Here is a 25,198-nt window from a genome sequence, read left to right as displayed (position 1 = left end):
AAATTGAGATGGTTTGGGATGCGTAAGACCGCAGAGTGAAGGAAAAGCAGCCAACAAGTGCTCAGCATATGTGGGAACTCCTTCAAGACTGTTGGAAAAGGATTCCAGGTGAAGCTGGTTGAGAGAATGCCAAGAGCATGAAAAGCTGTCATCAAGGCAAAGGGTGGCTATTTGAAGAATCTCAAATATAACATATATTTTGATTTGTTTAACACTTTTTTGGTTACTACATGATTCCATATGTGTTATTTCATAGCTTTTATGTCTTCACTATTATTCTAGAAAATAGAAAATAGAAAATAGTAAAAATTAAGAAAAACCCTAGAATGAATAGGTGTTCTAAACCTTTGACCGGTAGTTTGGGGTCACTTAGAAATGTTCCTGTTTTTGTCCATTAAAATAATACAGTGGGGACATTTTTTATGTTGTAAATGACTATTTTAGCTGGAAACCTCAGATTCTTAATGGAATATCTACATAGGCGTACAGAAGCCCATTATCAGCAACCATCACTCCTGTGTTCCAATGGCACGTTGGGTTAGCTAATCCAAGTTTATAATTTTAAAAGGCTAATTGATCATTAGAAAACCCTTTTGCAATTATGTTAGCACAGCTGAAAACTGTTCTGATTAAAGAAGCAATAAAACTGGCCTTCTTTAGACTAGTTGAGTATCAGAATTTGTGGGTTCGATTACAGGCTCAAAACGGCCAGAAACAAAGTACCCTCTCCTGAAACTCGTCAGTCTATTCTTGTTCTGAGAAATTAAAGCTATTCCATGCAAGAAATTGCCAAGAAACTGAAGATCTTGTACAACGCTGTGTACTTCTCCCTTCACAGTACAGGGAAAACTGGCTCTAACCAGAATTAAAAGAGGAGTGGGAGGCCCAGATGTACAACTGAGCAAGAGGACAAGTACATTAGAGTGTCTTGTTTGAGAAACAGACGCCTCACAAGTCCTCAACTGGCAGCTTCATTAAATAGTACACGCAAAACACCAGTCTCAACGTCAACAGTGAAGAGACGACTCCGGGATGCTGGCCTTCTAGGCAGTGTTCCTCTGTCCAGTGTCTGTGTTCTTTTGCCCATCTTAATCTTTTATTTTTATTGGCTAGTCTGAGATATGGCTTTTTCTTTTCAACTCTGCCTAGAAAGCCATCATCCCGGAGTCGCCTCTTCACTGTTGACGTTGAGACTGGTGTTTTGTGGGTACTATTTAATGAAGCTGCCAGTTGAGGACTTGTGAGGCGTTAATATGTGTCACATATCAGTTTGCAAACAATGTAAAAAAATATATATCATTGAGTTAATAAAGCCGCATACAAACATGGTCTCTTTTTTGTTTTCTTGATTATTAAGGCAATACCAAAATGCAAGTGTTACAACCTAGCTCAGTGCTTTCTGTGGTGATAGTGCAGAAAATACGGAACGTTGCACCGTGATTGGCCCAGTGTTCTGTCACTCATGGGGACACTACTTCACCGCCAAGTCTAAGGGTGGAGCTAGAAAATTCAAGCCGATTGGGTGCTGCCATAGAGTTACATTAGAAGTGCACATCCAAGAAGGCTCAATGTCATTGGCCACAGATAAAATGACATCAAATCACATATCTACAGTAGCTTTGATTGGACTGTCAACATCATACTTTCAACTTCTTAGCTAGCAGTCATCATCATGAATCAAGTTGACAATCTACTGGCAAATCCTTTTGAATCCTAAGAAGATAAATAATGAAGAGAAAGTAAAGATAAAACGTATCATTGCTCATCGGCCATTGGACATAAACATTACACAACAAGTTGGAAATCGCAAAAGGTTTGGAAGGAATCAGTGGCTAACCTCAAGCATTGCAAAGCAATCATTAGCCTGCTATTCAGTGTAGTGGCTTTGTGGTTCCAAGTCTAAGATTAAGGGTCTATTTTCCAAGTTTAAAATGATAAACATTCAACATTGGCCATGCTGTCAATGAAGCATGGTTTGTGCAGCGCTCAAAACAACTGTTAACTCGGAACTGCAAAATCTGACTTTAGTGAGTTCAGAGGGGTTGGGTTAAATGCGGAAGACACACTTCAGTTGAATACATTCAGTTGGACAACTGACTAGGTATCCCCCTTTCCCTTTCACTTTCCCTTTCAAAACAATTGGGAACTCGGGAAAAATGAGCTATGACTGGGAAAATACGTTTTGAACTGTCATCCAACTCGGAATTGTAAATTCGGAACTCAGTCCTCTTTCTAAAGCTTTGACCTGAAAATCACTGACATAATTATGATTCAACCTTTTTCCCTGAGTTCCCAGTTGTCTTAAAAGCACCATAAATCCAGAGACTTTGAGACTTTGTTTACAAAGTTTGATGACAACATTTTCCCACGGAGGACAGCCACGCCACCTTCCTTTTCAAGTGAGCACAGCACAACAAGGTGAGTCCAAAAAATGTCTTGTATGCTGCTGCATAAATTAGGTAATATGCCAGGGAGGTATGTATACTGTAGCTAAGAAAGTAATACTAAGTGTATGTTGTGTAGTAAGCTGTTAGTAGCCCATGTGCCTTACACAAATAATTTGGTCTATTTCACCTCTTAATTTTGCCTACTGTTCTGACTTGGTGGTGTACATGTAGCCTATAACCTGTTTTTTAGAAATGTAGTCGTCAAATATTGTAAGAGCTTACACTGGCTGCTTAATTGTCCCCTATATTTATCCTACTGTTCTGACTTGGTGTACAGGGAGAACACAGTAAGAATGGCCCATGTTCTGAATTCTGTCGCTGTACATTTCAAAAGTGCCAAACAAAGTTATATTGACGATGTCCGTCCTAGCTCGCTCATTCATTTCTTAATCGAAATTATGGTTTGCCTCTTATCTGCTTGTTGTCCCCTTATGCCATAGTTAGTACATTTCAATTGTCAGTAGAAACCACATTTGTTTAAGCAAGTCAGCCATATCAGCTATTTTTTTGAAAGGCAGTAAATGAGGCTGAATTAACTGTTTCACTACCAGACAAGGCTCTGCTGATAGCCAGATGTAGCAGTGGTAAGGTGTTGGGACAGCTTTATGTAGGCCCTAACAGTTTGTGGGCACCGTTATAGTGCAATTCATGTATTGTTTAGTGTTGTGTTGTGGCTTTGCAGGCATGCATCCCACATTTGTTTTATCCCCAGTGCATTCTACAGTCTGTTGTCTCCATCTCGTGGCCACAAGGAGGAAGTGCGCCTGGGAGAATAATGACTTTTTAACCTCCCTTTGACCTCCTTTTCCGCAGCAACCGGTCAACATGATCAATGTAAAAGTTTAGCTTCCGTCCCTCTCCTCGCCCCTACCTGGGCTCGAATCAGGGACCCTCTGCACACATAAACAACATTCACCCTTGAAGCATCACTACACATCGCTCCACAAAAGCCACGGCTCTTGCAGAGCAAGGGGAACAACTACTTCAAGGTCTCAGAGCGAGTGACGTCACCGATTGAAACGCTATTAGCGCGCACCCCGCTAACTAGATAGCCATTTCACATCGTTTACACGGGGCAGGAAGAGATGGGCGTGAAAGAGCTCGAGCGGAGACCTGAACACCATCGGTTCAATGAAGAGAATAGAGAAGAAGAAGAGAGGAAAAATACAGTTTTCTGTTATGAGCTCGCTGGTCTGGAGTCTTTCTATAGCTCACCTGAAGGGCAGGATGGGACCCTTAATCTGCATCTCCATTGGGTGTCCTACTGGAGGGGGCGGGGCTGTAAAAACAGTGATGCCAATTACAGTCTAGAAGGCGTCAGACCTCCCCTCTCCTACCCATTAGAATAGAAAACAGGAACACAATACATAACAATAACCAGGCTATATACAAGGAGTACCAGTCCCGAGTCAATGAACAGGTGTACGAGGTATTTGAAGAAATATGTACATGTAGGTAGGGGTAAACGTGACTAGGCAATCACTATAGATAGTAAACAGAGTAGCAGCAGCTATGTGGATAGTGTGTGTGTGTGTGTGATTTGTGTTTGTGAGCGTATGTAGTGTGTGTGTTGGAGTATAAGCATGTGTGAGTGTGTGGATAGAGTCCAATGAGTGTGCATACATAGAGTCAGTGTAAGTGTAAAAAAAAAAAGGTCAATGCAATAGTCTGGGTGGCCATTTGATTAACTGTTCAGCGGTTCGAGGTGTCCAATCTGCCAGGGCACCCAGGCCATCTGCTAGGGCACCCAGGCCATCTGCCAGGGCACCCAGGCCATCTGCCAGGGCACCCAGGCCATCTGCCAGGGCACCCAGGCCATCTGCTAGGGCACCCAGGCCATCTGCTAGGGCACCCAGGCCATCTGCCAGGGCACCCAGGCCATCTGCTAGGGCACCAAGGCCCTTAACAAAAATAGCCAATTTAATTGATTTGAAAATCGAAAAAAAACACTAGCTATTCTGTTGAGAAAAACATAAGTGTATTTAAATGTACATCAATTATTTGCATAGGTGATAGCCTATGCATATTAGCTACAGCCTGTCATGTCCAGATCAATGCTGACATGAGGGAGGCACCTGGAAATGAGAAAGACCAGGGAGAAAGGCCATCCGCCTTGCAATCTGAGTCGAGGCAGTCAACATTCTGAAACTATTTAACCAGAAACCTAACTGTTTAAAACCTGGACGTTTTTGTCATTTTATGAGGCATGTCTTACCAAGTTCTGACCATAGGAATGCAAAGGGGATTCTCTTATAAACACTTCCTCATATGCCATTGAAACCAGTATTTCTCTCATGTTCTCAACTTTCTTCCGGTGTCCAGCAGCCAAAGACACAATCATAGTCATATTAACAACCCATGCTTGTTGTTGCGTCTTTCGGATGACCTCTTTCTAAATTTCCAAAGGATATTCCAATCTCTGTCACATGAGCGTGCTCGCATTTGCGATTCACTTTTGAGAGTAGCGTTTACAGCTAATTGCTTTTTTGAACATTCGGCTTACTGCCATTTGTGCATGCTGTGCTTAATGCAAAGAAATAGCCTAATAGTTGATCAACATTTGCATCTAAAGTTGCATCAGCCTCATTGCCTTTTAAAATGTATTTTGATACAGTGGTTGTTTTAATTTGGGATCTATCACGACGTCCCACAACTGTCCCAGAGTATGTTAGGAATATTTCTTGCTCGGCACAGAACAACAAGCTGACCAATAGAAATAGGTCAACTTCTGTACTATGGGGGATAGTAGAATGACATAGGCTAGTGCTTTTGCTGTTTGTCACCGATCTTGTTGGCTGACGAAAAGTTCATGTGGACGGTTCTAACATCTTCAATAATCCCCGATGTGTGTTGAACACACCATACTGATCATAGAAAGTGGAATGAACAGACATGGGTCTACACACGAGAGCATGCATGGACTTGAAAAGTCATTAGTGACGACTTTACTGTAAACATGTAAGCTGCAGAGGTGGTTCTCAGTGCATGGAATATACACACTGAACAAAAATATAAACACAACATGCAACCATTTAAACGATTTGACTGAGTTACAGTTCATATAAGGAAATCAGCCAATTGAAATGAATTCATTATGCCCTAATCTATGGATGTACCATGACTGGGAATACAGATACCTTTAAAAAAAAAAAAGTAGGGGCATGGATCAGAAAACCAGTCAGTATCTGGTGTGACCACCATTTGCATCATGCAGCACGACACATCTTCTTTGCATAGAGTTGATCAGGCTGTTGATTGTAACCTGTGGGAATGTTGTCCCACTCTTCAATGGCTTGCGAATGTGCTGTCATACACGTTGATCCAGAGCATCCCAAATATGCTCAATGGGTGACATGTCTGGTGAGTATGCAGGTTATGGAAGAACTGGGACATTGAGTGTACAGATCCTTGCGACATGGGGCTGTGCATTACCATGCTGAAACATGAGGTGATGGCGGCGGATGAAGGGCATGACAATGGGCCTCAGGATCTCGTCACAGTATCTCTGTGCATTCAAATTGACATCGATAAGGGCCTCTCAAGTGGTGCAGCGGTCTAAGGCACTGCATCGCAGTGCTTGAGGTGTCACTACAGACCTGGGTTCTATCCCAGGCTGTGTCACAACCGGCTGTGACTGAGAGTCCCAAAGGGCGGTGCACAATTGGCTCAGCGTCGTCCGGGTTAGGGGAAGATTGGCCGGGGGGGGGGTCTTTACATGGCTCATTGCGCTCTAGTGACTCCTTGTGATGGGCTAGGTGCCTGCAGGCTAACTTTGGTTGTCAGTTGAACAATGTTTTCTCTGACACATTGGTGCAGCTGGCTTCTGGATTTAGCAGGTGGGTGTTAAGGAGAGTCGGTTTGGCGGGTCATGTTTCAGAGGACGCATGACTTGACCTTTGCCTCTCCCAAGGCCGTTAGTGAGTTGCAGCGATGAGACGAGATTGCAATTGGATATCACAAAAAACGGGGTAAAAAAAAAAAACATTTAAAACATTTTTTTTTACATATTTATTTTTTGCCATCAACGTCAGCAAACCGCCCACTCACACTACACCATACACATCTGCGGTTGTGAGGCCGGTTGGATGTACTGCCAAACTCTCTAAAACTATGTTCTCTTATTGTAAAGCAATTAACATTAAATTCTATGGCAAAAGCTCTGGTGTACATTCCTGCAGTCAGCATGCCAATTGCACACTTCCTCAAAACTTGAGACATCTGTGGCATTGTGTTGTGTGACAAAACTGCACATTTTAGTCTGGCCTTTTATTGTCTCCAGCACAAGGTGCAGAATGATGTGTAATGATCATGCTGTTTAATCAGCCACACCTGTCAGGTGGATGGACTATCTTGGCAAAGGAGAAATGCTCACTAACAGGGATGTAAACAAATTTATGCACAACATTTGAGAAAAATGCAGCTTTTTGTGAGTGTGGAACATTTCTGGGATCTTTTATTTCAGCTCATGAAACATGGGACCAACACTTTACATGTTGCGTTTACATTTTAGTTCAGTGTAGATTAATTATGTTTATAGAGCAAAGGTTCTGCACTGCAGCTGCCTTGAATGGTCATTTCACATGAAACTCGTCAACCATAAAGGCTATTACGGGAGATGCCATTCGGAGCACTATAATATACTCTAATAGACTGACCTTGTCCTTGACTGTTAGACGATTACATTCTCGAAAGAACATTATAACTTCACCTTTTATCAAACTCCTTATATATAACACCAGCACAGGAGAAACAAACCATGGTCAGAATGAATGGTAGAGACAAATCTCTGGTATTGGTATACTGAATAATGACATTTTGTCATGAAGAGCTCTCTCAGGTTTCAGGGAATACAAGCCCCAAGTTCACTGTCTTGCCTTGCCAGTGTAAACAATGGGTAGTGCTGTACGCATGCTGTTCGCAAAGAACCTTGGCGTGACCCTAGACAACACCCTGTCGTTCTCTGCAAACATCAAAGCAGCGACTCACTCCTGCAGGTTCATCCGTAGAGTATGACCCTACTGCAGACAAGTAGTGGCACAGGTCCTAATCCAGGCAATTATATCCCACCTGGACTAGTGCAATGTGCTGAGTTCCCCTCTTGTGCCATCAAACCTCTGCAACTTACCCAGAACGCTGCAGTCCGCCTGGCGTTCAACCTTCCCAAGTTCTCCCATGTCACCCCGCTCCCCCACAAACTCCAAAGGCTTCCAGTCGAAGCTCGCCTCCGTTGCAATACCATGGCACTTGCCTACAGAGGAGCATGAGGAACTGCCCTTCCCTACTTTCAGGCTATGCTCAAACCTTACACCCCAACCCGTGCACTCCATTCTGCCAGCTCTGGTCTCTTGGCCCTCCCACCCCTATAGAAGGGCACAGCTCATGCTCAGCCCAGTCCAAGCTCTTCTCTGTCCTGGCACTCCAATGGTGGAACCAGCTTCCCCCTGAAGCTGGGATGTCTGAGTCCCTGCCCATCTTCTGAAAACATCTGAAACCCTGCCTCTTCAAAGAGTATCTTAGGAAATCTTAGGAAAGTTTGAGATGTTAAGTCTTGGCTAGATTGGTGTTTTATGCATCTCTTACAAACTGGGCATTCTCGTACAATTACGGTTTCATAAAATTCTTGAATAGAATGAACATCCATCTGCTCACTATTTGATGACGTAGGTCTCACTCCATGGCATTTTGATAGCAAAACAGCTCAACCATTTCCTTGTTTGTAAAAAAAAAAAAAAGAAGCTTGTCCTGTTATGTGATACGCCCGCATTTTGAAACACCAATGTTACAAGATGTGCAAAGGCTCCCATTGGACCTTTGGCAGTAACATCTTTCAGAAGAGAGAGCTGTCAAGGTATGTGCTCTTCTTTCAGCCAAATATACTCTGGGATTGCACTTGGCTCCTACTTAGTGAAGCCACGGATGCCCAGAAAACCGTGATATTTTTTTTTTACATAAAAACTTCACATCCATCTTTTAAAAACACTCGTATGCATTTGATCCATGGCTATCAGGAAACCCGAACCATGACCATATGGCTGAGCCTAACTGAATCTGTGCTAATGCAGATTGAATGTGTTTGTCTATCAGACTGTTAGATATGATCATCTGACTATATTAGAATGTAGTGTGGCTTAACACTCAAATGGTAAATATGATGAAGCAGAACAGTGATGAGAATAATGGTTTATATCATTGGAAAACCACTTATAGAAACATACGCAGCCTACCGGCGATACGGTGGACAAAAAAAGTCACACCCTGGACCGGAGGGCCGTAATAACACTGCTATGTGTGTGTGCTTATCTTTGTCCAGAGTGCCCAGTGTGTCCACTGCCTTCAGAGATCACACAGCGGGATTTGATTTCAGAGGGCAAGATGAAGCTATTGTACCTGTCCAATCCTCTCAGATCTACAGGAGTGCCAATGAGGTCTAGGGGTTGATTTGGGATGGGGCAAGATTGTTGTGCCCTGTCCAAAAACCACCGTATACCAGATAGGTGATTGACACGAAGACCAACGACAAAAACATCCGTGGAAACAAAAAAGCTGGGGTTCCTGCCTGGGCTCAATTAATAATGCCAATTACCACCCACAGGCAGATGGATCTGTCTGAGCCCAGTCACACTGTGTGTGGAGTGCTTCTCTATTCTCTAGGAATGTGTTGGTGGTTTATTCTCTCAGGCTGATACTTCTGGGTCAGGACATGTCAAGGCTGGTTCCATTCATTCCATACTCTCTAACACGATTACTACTCGAGATGCCTTAGCTGTTGTTCACAGATCCACTTCATGACTAAGTGGTGCCTAAAGCAGACTGGTGGGTCTCTATAACAGAACAGGACCACCAGCTAAACATACGTCAGGGTTTCTATACCAGGTATCAATGATGTGTATTTATAGCTGTATATAGGGCTGGTTCTCAGGGCTTTCTTAACTCTCTCTTCAAAACACATATATTGTCCCCTCAATCTCCCCGTAGAGAAATAGGAACTGTACAGGAACATACAGCACATTATTACAGGAGAGCAATATAGGATACCACCCTGAATCCCACTCCTGGCTTGCCGAAGAAGCTAAGCGGTGTCGGTCCCTAGATTGGGGGACCAGATGCTGCTGGAAGTGGTGTTGGCGGTCCAAAAGGAGGCACACTTTCCTCTGGTCTAAAAAAAATATGTAAAAAAAAGCTTCCAACGCCCCAGGTGCAGTGATTGGGGACATTGCCCTGTGTAAGGCGCCGTCTTTCGGATGGGCCGCTAAACGGGTGTCCTGACTAAATGTCCAATCTGGCCCTCATACCATCACGGTCACCTAATCTTTCCCAGTAACTATTCCCCAGGGCGTTGCTGTAAATAAGAACGTGCTCTCGGTCAACTTACCTGGTGAATTAAAGGGTTAAATAAATAAATAAATAAATATGAAGAGGAAAAAGAGAGGAGAGGTGTTACCACTCAATTACACACAAACACCCGTCACACACCCAAAAGCACAAAATACTGTACAGGAACTCCCCTATTAACATAATCACAAGATTATTATAAGATATTTCCTCCCAAACAAGCCTTCGTCTCTGATCCAAACCCTCTCTCTCAGACACACAGAGAGAGCGAGAGAGTGAGAGCGAGAGAGGGGAGCTGGGCAGATGTTGACTCTGTATTTAAATCATTATCCAGTAAAATGTGGTGACATCACATTAACCAGGTTGTTTTTAAATGGTTAAGCGTGTGTAGATGTATGCTTTTGTATGTATGTCTTTTGTCACATACAACTGGCCTGACAAAGACACCAGCAGCCAAAAACACAAACAGCTGTCTGTTTTCAGTATTCACAAATTGGCAAAAGCAAGAGAAACAGAGGAAAGGAGAGAGAGAGGAGAGAAATGTACAGGGGAAAAAGTACAGGACTTATACAAAAAGGAGTGAGACGGGAAGAGGAGGAAGGGACCGAGAGAGGCACAGGAAATGGGAGCTTTGGAGGGAGGGGACTAGGGTTAGAGAGAAAGGCCAGATGGGGGCATGGTGTGTGTGTGTGTGTGTGTGTGAGCGCGCGGATAATAATCTGCACTAATCAGGAGCGTGTTAACCCATCTGAGCAGTCAGAGCAGATTATCCCTCTAACAATGGCCTGCCCTCATCTGCTAAATGACCCCACTCGTGATTGGGAGTCCCATAGGGCGGCGCACAACTGTCCCAGCGTCGTCCGGGTTTGGCCTGGATAGGCCGTCATTGTAAATGAGAATTTGTTCTTAACTGACTTGCCTAGTCAGTTAATACCAGTAAATACCTTATTTACATAAGTATTCAGACCCTTTGCTATGAGACTCGACATTGAGCTCAGGTGCAGCCTGTTTACTTTGATCATCCTTGAGATGTTTCTGCAACTTCACAATTCCTTCGACCTCATGGCTTGGTTTTTGCCCTGACAGGCACTGTCAACTGTGGTGAATTCAAATGATTGGACATGATTTGGAAAGTATAATATGTATATAAGTATAATAAGTATCTATATAAGGTCCCACAGTTGACAGTGCATGTCAGAGAAAAACCAAGCCACGAGGTCGAAGGAATTGTCAGGAGAGCTCAGAGACGGGATTGTGTCGAGGCACAGATCTACGGAATGGTACAAAAAAAAAAATTATACAGCATTGAAGGCCATAATTTCATACTGAAATGGAAGAGGTTTAGAACCATCAAGACTCTCCCTAGAAATGGTTGCCTGGAGCAATCGGAGAAGGGCCTTGGTCAGGGAGGTGACCAAGAACCCGATGGTGACTCAGACAGAACTCCAGAGTTCCACTGTAGATATGAGAGATCCTGCCAGAAGGACAACAATCGCTGCTGCACTCCACCAATCAGGCTTTTATGGTAGAGTGGCCAGACGGAAACCACTCCTCAATAAAAGGCATATCACAGCCCGCTTGGAGTTTGCCAAAAGGCACCTAGGACTCTGACCATGAGAAACAAGATTCTCTGGTCTGATGAAACCAAGATGGAACTCTTTGGCCTGAATGCCAAGTGTCACATCTGGAGGAAACCTTGCACCATCCCTACGGTGAAGCATGACCCTAAAGCACACAGCCAAGACAACACAGGAGTCTTCAGGACAAGTCTCAATGTTGAGTGGCCCAGCCAGAGCCCGGACTTGAACCCAATGGAACATCTCTGGAGAGACCTAAAAATGTGTGTGCAGCGATGCTCCTCATCCAACCTGACAGAGCTTGAGAGGATCTGCAGAGAAGAATGGGAGAAAATCCCCAAATACAGGTGTGCCACGCTTGTAGCGTCATACTCGAAGACTCGAGGCTGTAATCACTGCCAAAGGTGCTTCAAAGTACTGAGTAAAGGGTCTGAATACTTATGTAAATGTGATATTTCAGTTTGCTAACATTTCTAAAAACCTGTTTTTGCTTTGTCATTATGGGGTATTGTGTGTAGATTGATGAGGATATATTGTTTTAATCTATTTTAGAATAAGGAAGTAACGTAAAAAAATATATGGAAATAGTCAAGTGGTCTGAATACTTCCCGAATGCACTGTACCGGGGTTCATGAGAAGCAGATACATTGAACGGAGGATGTAAAAGCAGCCAATAGCAGAAGTAACCCATCACCAAATTAAAAAACACACCTATGACCCATAATGCCCATAATGTCTTAATCAAGCTCAGATTGAGAAAATTGTGATTGGAGATTATGATGAAGTGATGAGAGGCCCGAGAGAGGGGGTTTAGCCAAGGGTATAGGGGGAAGAAGGGCAGCAGCTGGATTCTCCCTGAAGTGTACTCATTCGCTGTCCCACGTGGATTTAAATGGAATGGATTGGTGTATGAAATAAGCAAACAGGGTGCCCTCTTTCATACGCTAAGGCAGACGCAGAAACATGTACACACAATCCAGAGACACTGACCACTGGTCCTTGGCAGGTATTTTATTTCATATATAGACGCTTTCTGTAATCAAATGTGAGTGCAATCAAACAACAGCAAATACAAACATGACCGATGTAGTCTTAACCAGGTACACAGGATTAACACTAGGACTCTACCTGGGTTTAAAAAAGGTACACTCCACCATATGACATCATACACAAAATGGGGCAGCGCTCTGCTTTACAGACAACAGCAACATTTTTATCTGCCAAGAAGACTGATCACATTGGGAAGAGTCAAGTGTCAGTTTTGGCAAATTTGAATTGTGTTGGTGATTTCCGTAACCAGGAAGTTGCCCTGCAGTCTATGATGACATCACATTGTGGAGTAGGGCGTCTGGCGGCCAACCAGGGGTTGATGTCACAAAGCAGGACCAAATATTTAGCTAAAGCTCCTAAATATTCTTAAAAAACTCCACATTTCCTAGTTTACAGAGACTGATTTGAATTCAACTTTAACTTGGTAATACTCCGTAAAAATCAACAGCTACGCGCGTGAATGTTGCTCAATGTGATCTGGGTCCGGTTTCACGATAGCGATGGACCTTACTTAGGCTTACAAGTGTTTTAACGATGCAACTTTCCTACAACCGCCGAAGATATAACATGCGTTTCCAAAAACAACACGCGTAGAGAACGGTCGCTAAATGCATCGTTGGAGCATGTGTTGATACTGATAGGATCGAACGGGAGTGCTGCTTTCAGATCAGCTTTATCCATTCAAATCTTTACATTATATTTCTTTCACAAAACTGACTACGGATCAGCTTCTAGAGACACATTACCACCTACAGTTGCAAATATCGAGGCGGGTTATTTTTTTAACGCTTACCCAATAACAAATGCACCATATCACTGATTTGTTAGGCTACACGTGATGAAATATATTGATACAAATTACAGACAGTATCCTACAGTACAGTACATTTGAAGCATCTTTTTATATGTCGCCTCCCACTGTTTCAATGGCAACTTTGTATTTGTAGTCAACTTTGTTCTGAAGTTATAGGTGGTCAGAGACTGACATACCATGTGATTATGTTTAGCGGAGATCTTGTGTATAAAGTGACGTGGGAGGGCAAAAAAAAGCATCTAACCCAGCTGTTCTGAGGTGATCTGATGCCTGCGTTAGATTACGAGCATCTTCAATTGCAACGTTAATAACGATGGTTTTGGGAAACGGCTCACAGATTTAACGACAACGTATCTAACGTTATTGGGAAACCGGGCCAAGGTTAACTATTGATCCTGCTTTACTCAGGTGGGCAGAGCGGAGGGGAATAAGGTGAGACGGTGGGGTCCAGGAGATGTCCGTTTTTGATCAAAGTGATCAGGTTAACTATTGATCCTCTTTGATCAGAAGAGCGGAGGGGAGTAGGTGAGGTTCAGGAGCGGTCTGTTTTTGATGCAGCAGGTCCAACCGTGACACCCTAACCCCAGTGTTTCCCAAACTCGGTCCACGTTTAGTTTTTTGCCCTAGCACCACACCGCTGATTTAAATAATGAACATCATCAAGCTTTGATTGCTTGAATCATCTGTGTAGTGTTAGTGCAAAAAACTAAAATGTGCTCCCCTTGGGGTCCCCATGCCACAGTTTGAGAAACTCTACCATAACCCCTGATCCCTCCCTCCCCCAGTCCAGCCTGTGACACAGACATCATCACACGGAACCCCACCACGCCCAGAGTCCACCATTGTGAGCCCACCCCTACCAGAGAGAACAGAAACCGCTGTAGTCCTCTGCCGAGTCCCAAACCAGTCCCTCGCCTCTACCAACTCTCGGAAATCACTCCATTGTCACACTTCCTGACAAGACTGATGCTGGTTTCCAGCGTGTCAAATCAATAACCCCAACCAACTTCGGGACAAAGTCATGACTTGAACGATTCATTTCAAGTTCAATAAAATGGACATGTAAAAATGGACATGCAAGTCAAATTGAGAAATTCCCCATTGTTTAACGAGATTTAAACCACACTAACAGTTGAACATTTCATTTGGGATGTATGTCACTGCTTCACAAAATAAATGCACGTGCCTTATCATTAGGCAAGACTTTAATGTTATTTATGAAATTGCACTTTGTGGTGCGTGTTGGAATATTACTTTGCTGTGAAGCCAGGTTGAAGTGTCTATCGGAGAGACTAATTAGACCTAAACCCCTCAATATTTCCACTCCCTCGGCTTTGGGACACGTGCATATGGCGGGCTCACATGAATGCACAAATCGAGGGCATTGGAGCGAGTGGAAGGGACTGGTTTGGGATTCAGCACTCCTCTCCCTCTCCTTTTTACTGCTCTTCTCCTTTGTTTATCCTACAGCAAACAGAAAATAAAAATGATCAGAAATCTCCTTCCATCAGGAGGAACCAATCAGAGGCAGTCAGGTGGGATCAGTTTGAACCAATACCCACCCTGTAGCTGTGGCGTGGCACATAGGGGGTCAGGTGGGATCAGTTTTAACCAATACCTGTTCAGTAGCTGTGGCGTGGAGCAGAGAGGGTTGTGAGGGATGTTGGGGGGGGGGTGGTGTATAAACCGCAACATGTAGCACGTGGACCCCCCACCCTCTGTGTGAGAGAGAGAGAGAGATACAGTGGGGAGAACAAGTATTTGATAACCTGCAAAATTGGCAGGTTATCCTACTTACAAAGCATGTAGAGGTCTGTAATTTTTATTATAGGTACATTTCAACTGTGAGAGACGGGATCTAAAACAAAAATCCAGAAAATCACATTGTATGATTTTTAAGTAATTAATTCACTTCACAGTTGAAGTGTACCTATGATAAAAATTACAGACCTCTACATGCATTGTAAGTGGGAAAACCTGCAAAATCGGCAGTGTATCAAATACTTGTTCTCCCCAATGTACATTTGCAGGGCTTGGTGTGTCAGGTTTTAGGGTGTGTGTGTGTGTGTGTGTGTGTTCGGGCGGTTGGGGTTTTCCGGCAGCACAGAGTCCAAGACAAGTACCAGATTGAACCAGTCTGGGTCCCAATCCCCACCTCCAAATTTCCTTTCTCCCTCACACACACAAACACATAAATCCACCCCAGGTCATGTCCATGTAGTCAGGTGATCAATGTCAACAACAACAAAAAAATGTAACACCAGAAAACCTGGATGGTAAAAAAACATCTACCATCCAGACGCTTCATCAGTCCTTACAACAACCGCAACACCTCCAAAGACACACTCCTCCCAAGGAAAAGCAGAGTGTGTGTGTGGGTGTGTTCATCCTCACACGCACACACACACACGTCGTCCACTGGGCACGTGGAGGAGGCAATTCTCCCTCTGGGTGGCTAGACCAATCACAGGAGGAGACCGGGGTCGCAGTTACCACGACTACCAGGGGTCCTCCAGATCACACTGAGATAGAGAGAACGAGAGAGAGAAATGTTTATGAGGCGCCATAGTGCATACAATATAAAACTGTTATTAAAGTATTGATGTTGAGAAGTGGGTGTGCAAGTGGACCGGGAGCTGAGAATGTGAGGGGTTGGTATGTGGGTCAATCTGTGGGATGAGCCGATCTTGGACTCACCTGTTGGTGGCCTACTGAAAGACCGGCTGTGTCCCAATTCTTAAACTAGGCTACAGCCTATGTAATAGGCTTTTTTTGGTTGTCAAGAATTAAACATTTGTAGATGCTATAAATGCCATGGTGCCATGTAGCAGGAAATCTCTGTGCACTATTCAGGACATGAAAAGCAATTTCAGACCCACAATGGAATGCTCACAGGAAAAAGTGATCATATACCATAACAGTCAGACACTGACCAAATCTGACAGTCAAGAGACAAACCAAATCAGATGGACAGATCTTAGTATTATTATTAATTCAAATCACTTTTATTGATTATTTTATTCATTCACATATTGCTGTATGGAACAGATTCAGCACACACACACACACACACACACACACACACAATTGTGTCTTGTTGCATTCAGTAAGTGCCACCATTCATCAGAGAGAAACACAACTCAGTCTTTAGCAATACAATGACACACACACTTTTTTTACTTTGGTATTTTGAACTTTTTAGAACTTTGTATACTGTTCCAGAATTTTGAAGTAGTTACAGTACTGTAGTGGACACACACCTTAACAAATTCTACCAAACAAACACACACACACACACACACCTCAGCTGGCTGCTAAGACTCGTCTCTCTCTCTCGGACGGACAGAGAGACACGCAGGCAGACGCAGAGAGACAGAGACAGGCAAACAGAGACACACAGACACACAGAGACACACAGAGAGTGAGTGTGTTGTGTGTGGGTACTGTGAGAACAAGTATAGGTGGTTTATGGGAACTTGTGTTTTTATATGGACAGTCCAGTCGGTCTTCTCTCTCTGTCAAGTAGAGGTCCAGACATGATCGGTCCATTGACTTAGACCACTCATCTTTATATCTACCCATTATGGCGTTTGTGAGAGCACGGATGGACTAGACGCTGTGAGAGCACGCATGGACTAGACTAGATTGGGGGGGGGGGGGGGGGGGGGGGGGGGGGGGGGGGTCAACAACAACAACAGAGATCAGAGGTGAATTAGGAGGGGGGTGGATCTGGTTGGCGAAGCTCAGCAGCTGGAGGATATAGTGGGACGAGGTCTGCCGCCGGAGGTTCAGGTTGGTCAGTGTCTACCGCTGGAGGTTCAGGTTGGTCGATGTCTGCAGCCGGAGGTGGTTGTTGGTCGATGTTTGGAGAGGGCGTGTCTTTGCTTTTCTCTGTCTCCGGGGATGAGGGCGTCTCGATGACGACGGGTGAGGGAGGGGGAGAGGGGGGTGAGGGCCGGGGGGAGTCAGGGAGGTCGTCGGCGGTAAAAGAGGAGGATTCCTCTCCCATGTCGGCTGTATTCTCCCCAGGCAGACGGTAGACTGCCAGGGCTTCCTCCAGCACCGAGCGATACTGCCCCCGGTGGTGCAGGCGGAACTGACGCAGCGCCTCCAAGAGGTTGGTCGCCGTACTGCTGCCTCCTCCCTCCTCACTCTCCTCCTCTCCTCCACCTCCAACACAGGCCTGGCCGGGGCAACACCACGCCACACACACACACACAAGCTAGTGTCAGACACACACCAGCGTCAAACACGCACACACAGGCACACACACTGTCTCACACCATACTACCCCTACCCCTGTGGCCAGCTACCCGTAGTGACATTGTCTTTGTCCAGTGAGGGAGAGGAGAATACAACAATGCCTTCCCGTTCCCCCCTACAACTCCCAACACCCCAAACACAACACAAACACAGACTAGACTAGGCAAAATAGTTCATGTTCAAAAGACGTCCAGGACTTTTGTGTGATAAAAGGTTGGGACACGGTAGGAAGAAACATCAGGGAGCAGTATTCATGTGATGTGAAACCAAGTCTTGACTCTAGATGAAATATTCAATTTTGATCATGTTTGGTATTTTGACGGTCCTCGAAGCCCATTCACACGCCAGAAGAGTGGTGCTGTTGTGACTGGGCTGGAGTGGGGTCATTGTGGAAGTGGGAGGTCAGGGGTGAGCGGTCAAAGAAGAGTTACTCACCCCTTCCTCTTCTCTTTGTGGGTTCAGCCTGCTGTACACCGCCTCGATCACACTGCGCCTGACCCCACACACACACACACACACACAATTAGACATTCTTATTTGTGAACTTGTGTGAAGCTTTATTGAGAAGTTGGATCAATAAATCATGACAGTCTCTCATACTTTCATGAAGAAAGAAGGGGGAGACATGGACAATAAAGCAGTTGTCTTCAGTGTGTGTAGTATTTACTTGCAGGCCAGGCCTCCTCCAGGTGGAAGGTTGGGGATGTTCTCAGAGGCGATGTTCCTCAGAACAGACACCAGGTCAGGAACCCCCTCCTCTCCACAGCTACCCAGCAAATCTAGAGACAGACACAGGGTTAGAGTGGAAAGGCAACAGAATAAAAGACTTGTTGAAAGTTGCCTCTGACCAGAATATTGGCCGTCATGTCCACGTTGAAAGAGCCTCTACCCGTCGACACCCAGCAGGTGGTCACTATTACACACCGCGGCGACAGCTTCTCGCTGCTATTAGCCGTTTGTCCATGTAGTGTGTCTAAGCTCTTAGAAAGGATGGGGGTGTATGTGCGTGTTCTCACCCTCTACACGTGTCTCCAGGTATTTGTCCAGGTCCTCCTCTCTCTTCAGGGCTTCCTCAGACACCTTGGGAGCTCCCGGTAAAGTCACCAACACCACACTCATGTTATCTCTGCTGCCCTGGAGAAACACACATAGAGACTGGGGCTTAGAGTGTGGGTGAGTTAGAGTGTGGGTGAGTTAGAGTGTGGGTGAGTTAGAGTGTGGGTGAGTTAGAGTGTGGGTGAGTTAGAGTGTGTATGTACCTTGTGCAGACAGGTGTCCACCACGGCAGTGCAGACTCTTTCCAGGTCGTCAAACACTTGTAGCCGGGACCTGACGAACTCGCACAGCTCCTCGTTGGACATCACGTCCCAGATCCCGTCGCACGCCAGCACCACAAACTCATCCCCCTCCGCAGCACGCTCCAACACACACACCTGTGGGAGGAACACACACCTCAGCTGGAGAGATCACACACACCTCAAGTAGGAGAAAGACCTTGAGTTTACTACAAGCTGTGCACAGTAATAAAGTCATTTTAAACACACACACACCTCTGGCTCTGGGCTGACCAGTTGTTCTGTGGGACCCTTCCCATCCACACACTTGTAGTCATAGTCCCCCAGGGCTCTGGACACGGCCAGGGAACCGTTGACCCTCTGGATCATCACTGACCCCCCTGCGTTCTGGATACGCTCCTTCTCTCTGGGGTTGCACGGCTTGTGGTCCTGCAGTGAGAAATAGAAAGCGTTTGAGATAAGAGGCTGCTGATCTACAACATGACCTTGCATTCTAAATAACTACTCATTACATGATCAGGGTCAGAGATCATGCGTCTTGCCAGGCTCAAACTGATCCCCTGCTGTCTCTCTCCATCACTCCCTCCCTCTCACTCAGTATATTGTATAAGTATTCAGCTCCCTGAGTTCATACATGTTAGAAACACTGTGGGCAGCAATTACAGCTGTGGGTCTTCAAACTCTGTCAAGATGTTGGGGATCATGGCTAGACAGTAATTTGAGTCTTGCCATAGTATTTCAAGCAGATTTAAGTCAAAACTGTAACTTGGCCACTTAGGAATATTCACGGTCTTCTTGGTAAGCAACTTCATTGTAGATTTGGCCTTGTGTTGAAGGTTATTGTAATTCTGAAAGATGAATTCCTCTCCCAGTGTCTGGTGTAAAGCAGACTGAAGCAGGTTATGCTCTAGGAGTTTGCCGGTGCTTAGCCCTATCCCAATTCTTTCTTTCGTTCCTGAAAAACTCCCCAGTATTTAACGATGTCAAGCATACCGATACCATGATGCAGCCACCATCATGCTTGAAAATAAGGAGGCAGTTGCTTAGTAAATGTGTTGTGTTGGATTTGAACCAAACATAGGGCCTTGCTTTTAGGCCAAAAAGTGTATTCCTTTGCCATGTTTAGTTGCATTATTACTTTAGTGCCTTGTTCCATACGGGGCGGCAGGTAGCCTAGTGGTTAGAGTGTAGGGGCGGCAGGTAGCCTAGTGGTTAGAGTGTAGGGGCGGCAGGTAGCCTAGTGGTTAGAGTGTAGGGGCGGCAGGTAGCCTAGTGGTTAGAGTGTAGGGGCGGCAGGTAGCCTAGTGGTTAGAGTGTAGGGGCGGCAGGTAGCCTAGTGGTTAGAGTGTAGGGGCGGCAGGTAGCCTAGTGGTTAGAGTGTAGGGGCGGCAGGTAGCCTAGTGGTTAGAGTGTAGGGGCGGCAGGTAGCCTAGTGGTTAGAGTGTAGGGGCGGCAGGTAGCCTAGTGGTTAGAGTGTAGGGGCGGCAGGTAGCCTAGTGGTTAGAGTGTAGGGGCGGCAGGTAGCCTAGTGGTTAGAGTGTAGGGGCGGCAGGTAGCCTAGTGGTTAGAGTGTAGGGGCGGCAGGTAGCCTAGTGGTTAGAGTGTAGGGGCGGCAGGTAGCCTAGTGGTTAGAGTGTAGGGGCGGCAGGTAGCCTAGTGGTTAGAGTGTAGGGGCGGCAGGTAGCCTAGTGGTTAGAGTGTAGGGGCGGCAGGTAGCCTAGTGGTTAGAGTGTAGGGGCGGCAGGTAGCCTAGTGGTTAGAGTGTAGGGGCGGCAGGTAGCCTAGTGGTTAGAGCGTTGGGTCAGTAACCGAACGGTTGCTGGAACGAATCCCAGAGCTGACAAGGTAAAAATCTGTCGTTCTGCCCCTGAACAAGGAAGTTAACCCATTGTTCCCCGCTAAGCAGTCATTGTAAATTAGAATTTGTTCTTAACTGACTTGCCTAGTTAAAAAAATTTTTTAAAGTTAAATACAAGATGCATGTTTTGGAATCTTTTCACTTTGTCATTAATGTGGAGTCACTACAATGTTAATTCATCCTCTCCCATCTCAGCCATTGAACTTTGTAGCCGTTTTAAAATCACCAATTGCCTCATGGTGACATCCCTGAGCAGTTTCATTCCTGTCCTAAAGCACAGTTCAGAAGGACGACTGTATCCGAGGTGTCTGGGTGGTTTAACACATAATCCTCAGCATCATTATAAACTAGACCATGCTTAAGGAGATATTCAATGTCAGATTTTTTATTGTGACCCATCACTGCCCTTTATGAGGCTTTTGAAAAGCTCCCTGGTCTTGTAGATGAACGTGTGTGTGAAATGCAATACTTGACTGAGAGACCTTACAGGTGTTTAATGTATGGGGGACAGAGTAAGGGTTAGTCATTAAATCATGTCAAACCCTATTATTTGTGATTTGGTCATTTGACTTCTGAACTAATTTACTTTTGCCTAAACAAAGGGGCTGAATACTTATGCAACAACTATTTTAGTTATTGAAATGTTTTATTCATCCCAAAAAAATCAAAACAAATATACCACTTGGACAAGAGTATTTTGCGGGGGCCTCCCGGGTGGCGCAGTGGTTAAGGGCGCTGCCATCAGAGACTCTGGGTCGTAACCGGCCGCGACCGGGAGGTCCGTGGGGCGACACACAATGGGCCTAGCGTCGCCCGGGTTAGGGAGGGGTTGGCCGGTAGGGATGTCCTTGAGTCATCGCGCACCAGCGACTCCTGTGGCAGGCCGGGCGCAGTGCGCGCTAACCAAGGTTGCCAGGTGCATGGTGTTTCCTCCGACACATTGATGCGGCTGGCTTCCGAGTTGGATGCGCACTGTGTTAAGAAGCAGTGCGGCTTGGTTGGGTTGTGTATCGGAGGACGCATGACTTTCAACCTTAGTCCCTCCCGAGCCCGTACGGGAGTTGTAGCGATGAGACGAGATAGTAGCTACTAAAACAATTGGATACCACGAAATTGGGGAGAAAACGGGGTAAGAATAAAAAAAATAAAAAAAGTATTTTGTGTACATTGTCATCCAGCTTTAACACAATAAAATGTGAAAAAAGTGCTTTGACGAATACTTCTGCAAGGCACTGCATATTGTACCAGTGTAGAGATGATTACCATTAAAAGCGGTTAGCTGCCGAAAACACAGTTGACCAATTGGTCTATAGGCTAATTTGCATAATTTCGTGGAATGAAATTGTCCGGTGTGCATTTACGAAATAATGTATCTTATTTATCACACAAGCAACAATCACCTGTTGTGCAAGCTCCTCCTCCAGCTGGTTGCAGCTTGAAATGAAACATGTAATCACATAAACCCAGTCGTCGCACAACAATTCTAAATGCACTTTGAGTGAAAACGATGTTGGCCACCAGCCTATTAAAACAGCTTTCTACTGCTACACATTTTTCTTCCCTCCTTATATTAAAGCAACTGCACCTTTTTACAAGGGGAGTAGCCCTTGGTTAAAAAGACCGTTGGAAACATCCTCAACTCGCCATTTGAGTGCGCACTGCGTGATACGGTAGGATCAGTGAGTCACCCACTACCTTTCAATATGCGCTGGAGGCAGTTTGCATGTACATATACAGTGTCGTCGGAAAGTATTCAGACCTAGACTTTTTCTACATTTTGTTAAGTTACAGCCTTATTCTAAAATGGATTAAATACATTTTCCCTCATTACCCCATAGTCACAAAGTGAAAAAAGGTTTAGATTTTTTTAAACATCTTAAAAATAAAAATAAACACAAATAGCTTATTTACATCAGTATTCAGACCCTTTGCCATGAGACTCAAAATTGAGCTCAGGTGCATCCTGTTTCCATTGATCATTCTTGAAGTTTCTACAACTTGATTGGAGCAGAAACCAAGCCATGAGATCGAAGGAATTGTCCGTAGAGCTCCGAGACGGGATTGTGTCGAGGCACAGATCTTGGGAAGGGTACAAAAACATTTATGCAGCATTAAAAGGTCCAAGAACACAGTGGCCTCCATCATTATTAAATGTTAGAAGTTTGGAACCACCAACACTCTTCCTAGAGCTGGCCGCCAGGGGGAGAAGGGCCTTGGTCAGGGAGGTGACCAAGAACCCAATAGTCACTCTGACAGAGCTCCAGAGTTCCTCTGTGGAGATGGTTGACCTTCTGGAAGGCTCTCCCATCTCTGCAGCACTCCACCAAAAGGCACCTGAAGGACTCTCAGACCATGAGAAATAAGATTTTCTGGTCTGATAAAACCAAGATTGAACTCTTCGGCCTAGATGCCAAGCGTCACACCTGGTACCATCCCTATGGTGAAGCATGGTGGTGGCAGAATCATGCTGTCAGGATGTTTTTCAGCGGCAGGGACTGGGAGACAGGATCGAGGGAAAGATGAACGGAGTACAGCGCGATCCTTGATGAAAACATGCTCCGGAGCGCGCAAGACCTGAGACTGCAGCGAAGGTTCCCCTTCCAACAGGACAATGACCCTAAGCACATAGCCAAGGCAATGCAGTAGTGACTTTGGGACAAGTGTCTGAATATCCTTGAGTGGTCCAGCCAGGGCCCAGACTTGAACCCGACACATGTCTGTCCTAAATCTAGGATAAAAAAAAACAACTTGGGAAATGTAAATACATATACATTTTGTTAACACATATTTAACTTTTATTTTTTTATTACCGGTTACCTTCAGACGAGTCACGACACTTGTGGGGGTGGTGGAGCAAAACGGAGAACACCATTGTGTTTGTGAGAGGCTCCCCCTTAGGACGCTACAAACAATTTCGTAACAAGAGTGATTTTCAGATGTGGCAGAGCTAGAGCAGTGTTTATCACACCATGAGACCTTTCACCGCAGATGCGGAAGTGCGACACTGGCAGATGAGGTGGATAGAGATGCATTCAATGCAAAAAAACTCATCTCTAGCTTAACTTCTTGGTGACAGGGGGGCAGTATGGAGTAGCTTGGATGAATAAGATGCCCAGAGTAAACTGCCTGCTACTCTGTCCCAGATGCTAATATATGCATATTATTAGTAGTATTGGATAGAAAACACTGAAGTTTCTTAAACTGTTTGAATGACGTCTGTGAGTATAACAAAACTCATATGGCAGGCGAAAACCTGAGAAAAATCAAACCAGGACGTGGGAAATCTGAGGCTTGTAGTTTTTTTAAACTCAGCCCCTATTGCAGATACAGTGGGAAATTGGTTGTTGCACTTCATAAGGCTTCCACTAGATGTCAACAGTCTTTAGAACTTTGTTTGAGGATTCTACTGTGAAGTGGGACCGAATGAGAGAAGAATGAGCCAGGCGTCTGGCAGATTGCCACAGGCTTTGAGGCGCGGTCACGAGAGAGTTAGCTCTCGTTCCAAAAACATCCTAAAGATTGAATCTATACTTAGTTTGACAAGTTTCTACAGGCTGTAACGGATCTTCTTGAAATTTTTGTCCGACGTTCGGCTGGACCTGAACACGCTTTGGATTTGTTTACCAAAAGCCCTAACAAAAGAAGATATTTGGACATAAATGATGGACATTATCGAACAAAACAAACATTTATTGTGGAACTGTGATTCCTGGGAGTGCATTCTGATGAAGATCAAAAGGTAAGTGAATATTTATAATGCTATTTCTGACTAATGTCGACCACCCAATATGGCGGATATATTTTTGGCTGCTTTGTTGTCTGAGCGCTATACTCAGATTATTGCATGGTTTGCTTTTTCCGTAAAGTTATTTTGAAATATGACACAGCGGTTGCATTAAACTAACTGATTTTGATGGAGATTTTTTGTTCATGTAACTTAGATGAACGCACTGGTGCGTCAATCGACTCTAGGGGGTTAATAATAGTGTTTAACACGGCCAATGGTGATCATGATAAAGAGAAAACTGAGGATGGATCAACAACATTGTAGTCAGTCCACAATACTAACCTAATTGGCAGAGTGAAAAAAAGGAAGCCTGTACATAATACAAACATTTCAAACATCCATCCTGTTTGCAACAAGGCACGAAAGTAACATGCTGACCACACCGCTTGCGTCGCATACTCGGCTAAATAAATGTACACATACATGTTATTCAATCATTGCACCCACACTGCTCACGCGTGTCTGTAGTCAGGCGTTAAAATAGAACTTGCTTCTATTTGTGACGCTTGACGGGCTGCAATTCCCGCCTATCCCAGCTAATTGGTTTTTAGGAGAGTATTCCCACAGGGGTGATTGAAAGATGAACTGAGGGCCATACTCCAGTCCAGTTGGTGGTGGTAATGTACCTTAAAGTTGGTTGCCAACCGCCATATAAACTCCAAAGAAGAATCCTGGAGGAGAGGTTACTAGAAAAACTCGGTTTACACTTTTATCTATGGATTAATTGTCAGAGAAGAGGACTTTGTGCACTTCAAGTTAAAATAACAACCCAATG

The 25,198-nt window shown here is 44.8% G+C and overlaps 1 protein-coding gene across 6 annotated transcripts in view; it reads right to left on the bottom strand.

Moving 5' to 3' along the window:
* Window positions 1–12,352: 12,352 nt before the first annotated feature.
* LOC139376594 (protein phosphatase 1B-like) overlaps window positions 12,353–25,198 on the bottom strand; it is a 28,015-nt gene continuing 15,169 nt past the window's right edge. For 2 of the 6 annotated variants that reach the window (XM_071119368.1, XM_071119369.1), the window contains exons 3-8: window positions 19,034–19,207; window positions 18,743–18,916; window positions 18,500–18,617; window positions 18,151–18,262; window positions 17,919–17,976; window positions 12,353–15,742 (exon numbers count right to left, since the gene is read on the bottom strand). In XM_071119368.1, the coding sequence (XP_070975469.1) occupies window positions 15,719–15,742; window positions 17,919–17,976; window positions 18,151–18,262; window positions 18,500–18,617; window positions 18,743–18,916; window positions 19,034–19,207 (660 nt within the window). In that variant the 3' untranslated portion in view covers window positions 12,353–15,718. Of the gene's footprint in view, window positions 15,743–16,203; window positions 17,404–17,677; window positions 17,977–18,150; window positions 18,263–18,499; window positions 18,618–18,742; window positions 18,917–19,033; window positions 19,208–25,198 lie in introns of those variants that run through there. The other 4 variants (XM_071119365.1, XM_071119366.1, XR_011627940.1 and 1 more) reach the window with 3 other exon arrangements.

This window comes from Oncorhynchus clarkii, chromosome 20 (assembly GCF_045791955.1).
Source record: "Oncorhynchus clarkii lewisi isolate Uvic-CL-2024 chromosome 20, UVic_Ocla_1.0, whole genome shotgun sequence".
In the NCBI taxonomy this organism is placed as follows: Eukaryota; Metazoa; Chordata; class Actinopteri; order Salmoniformes; family Salmonidae; genus Oncorhynchus; species Oncorhynchus clarkii.
This window is presented reverse-complemented; position numbering and strand designations above follow the sequence as displayed.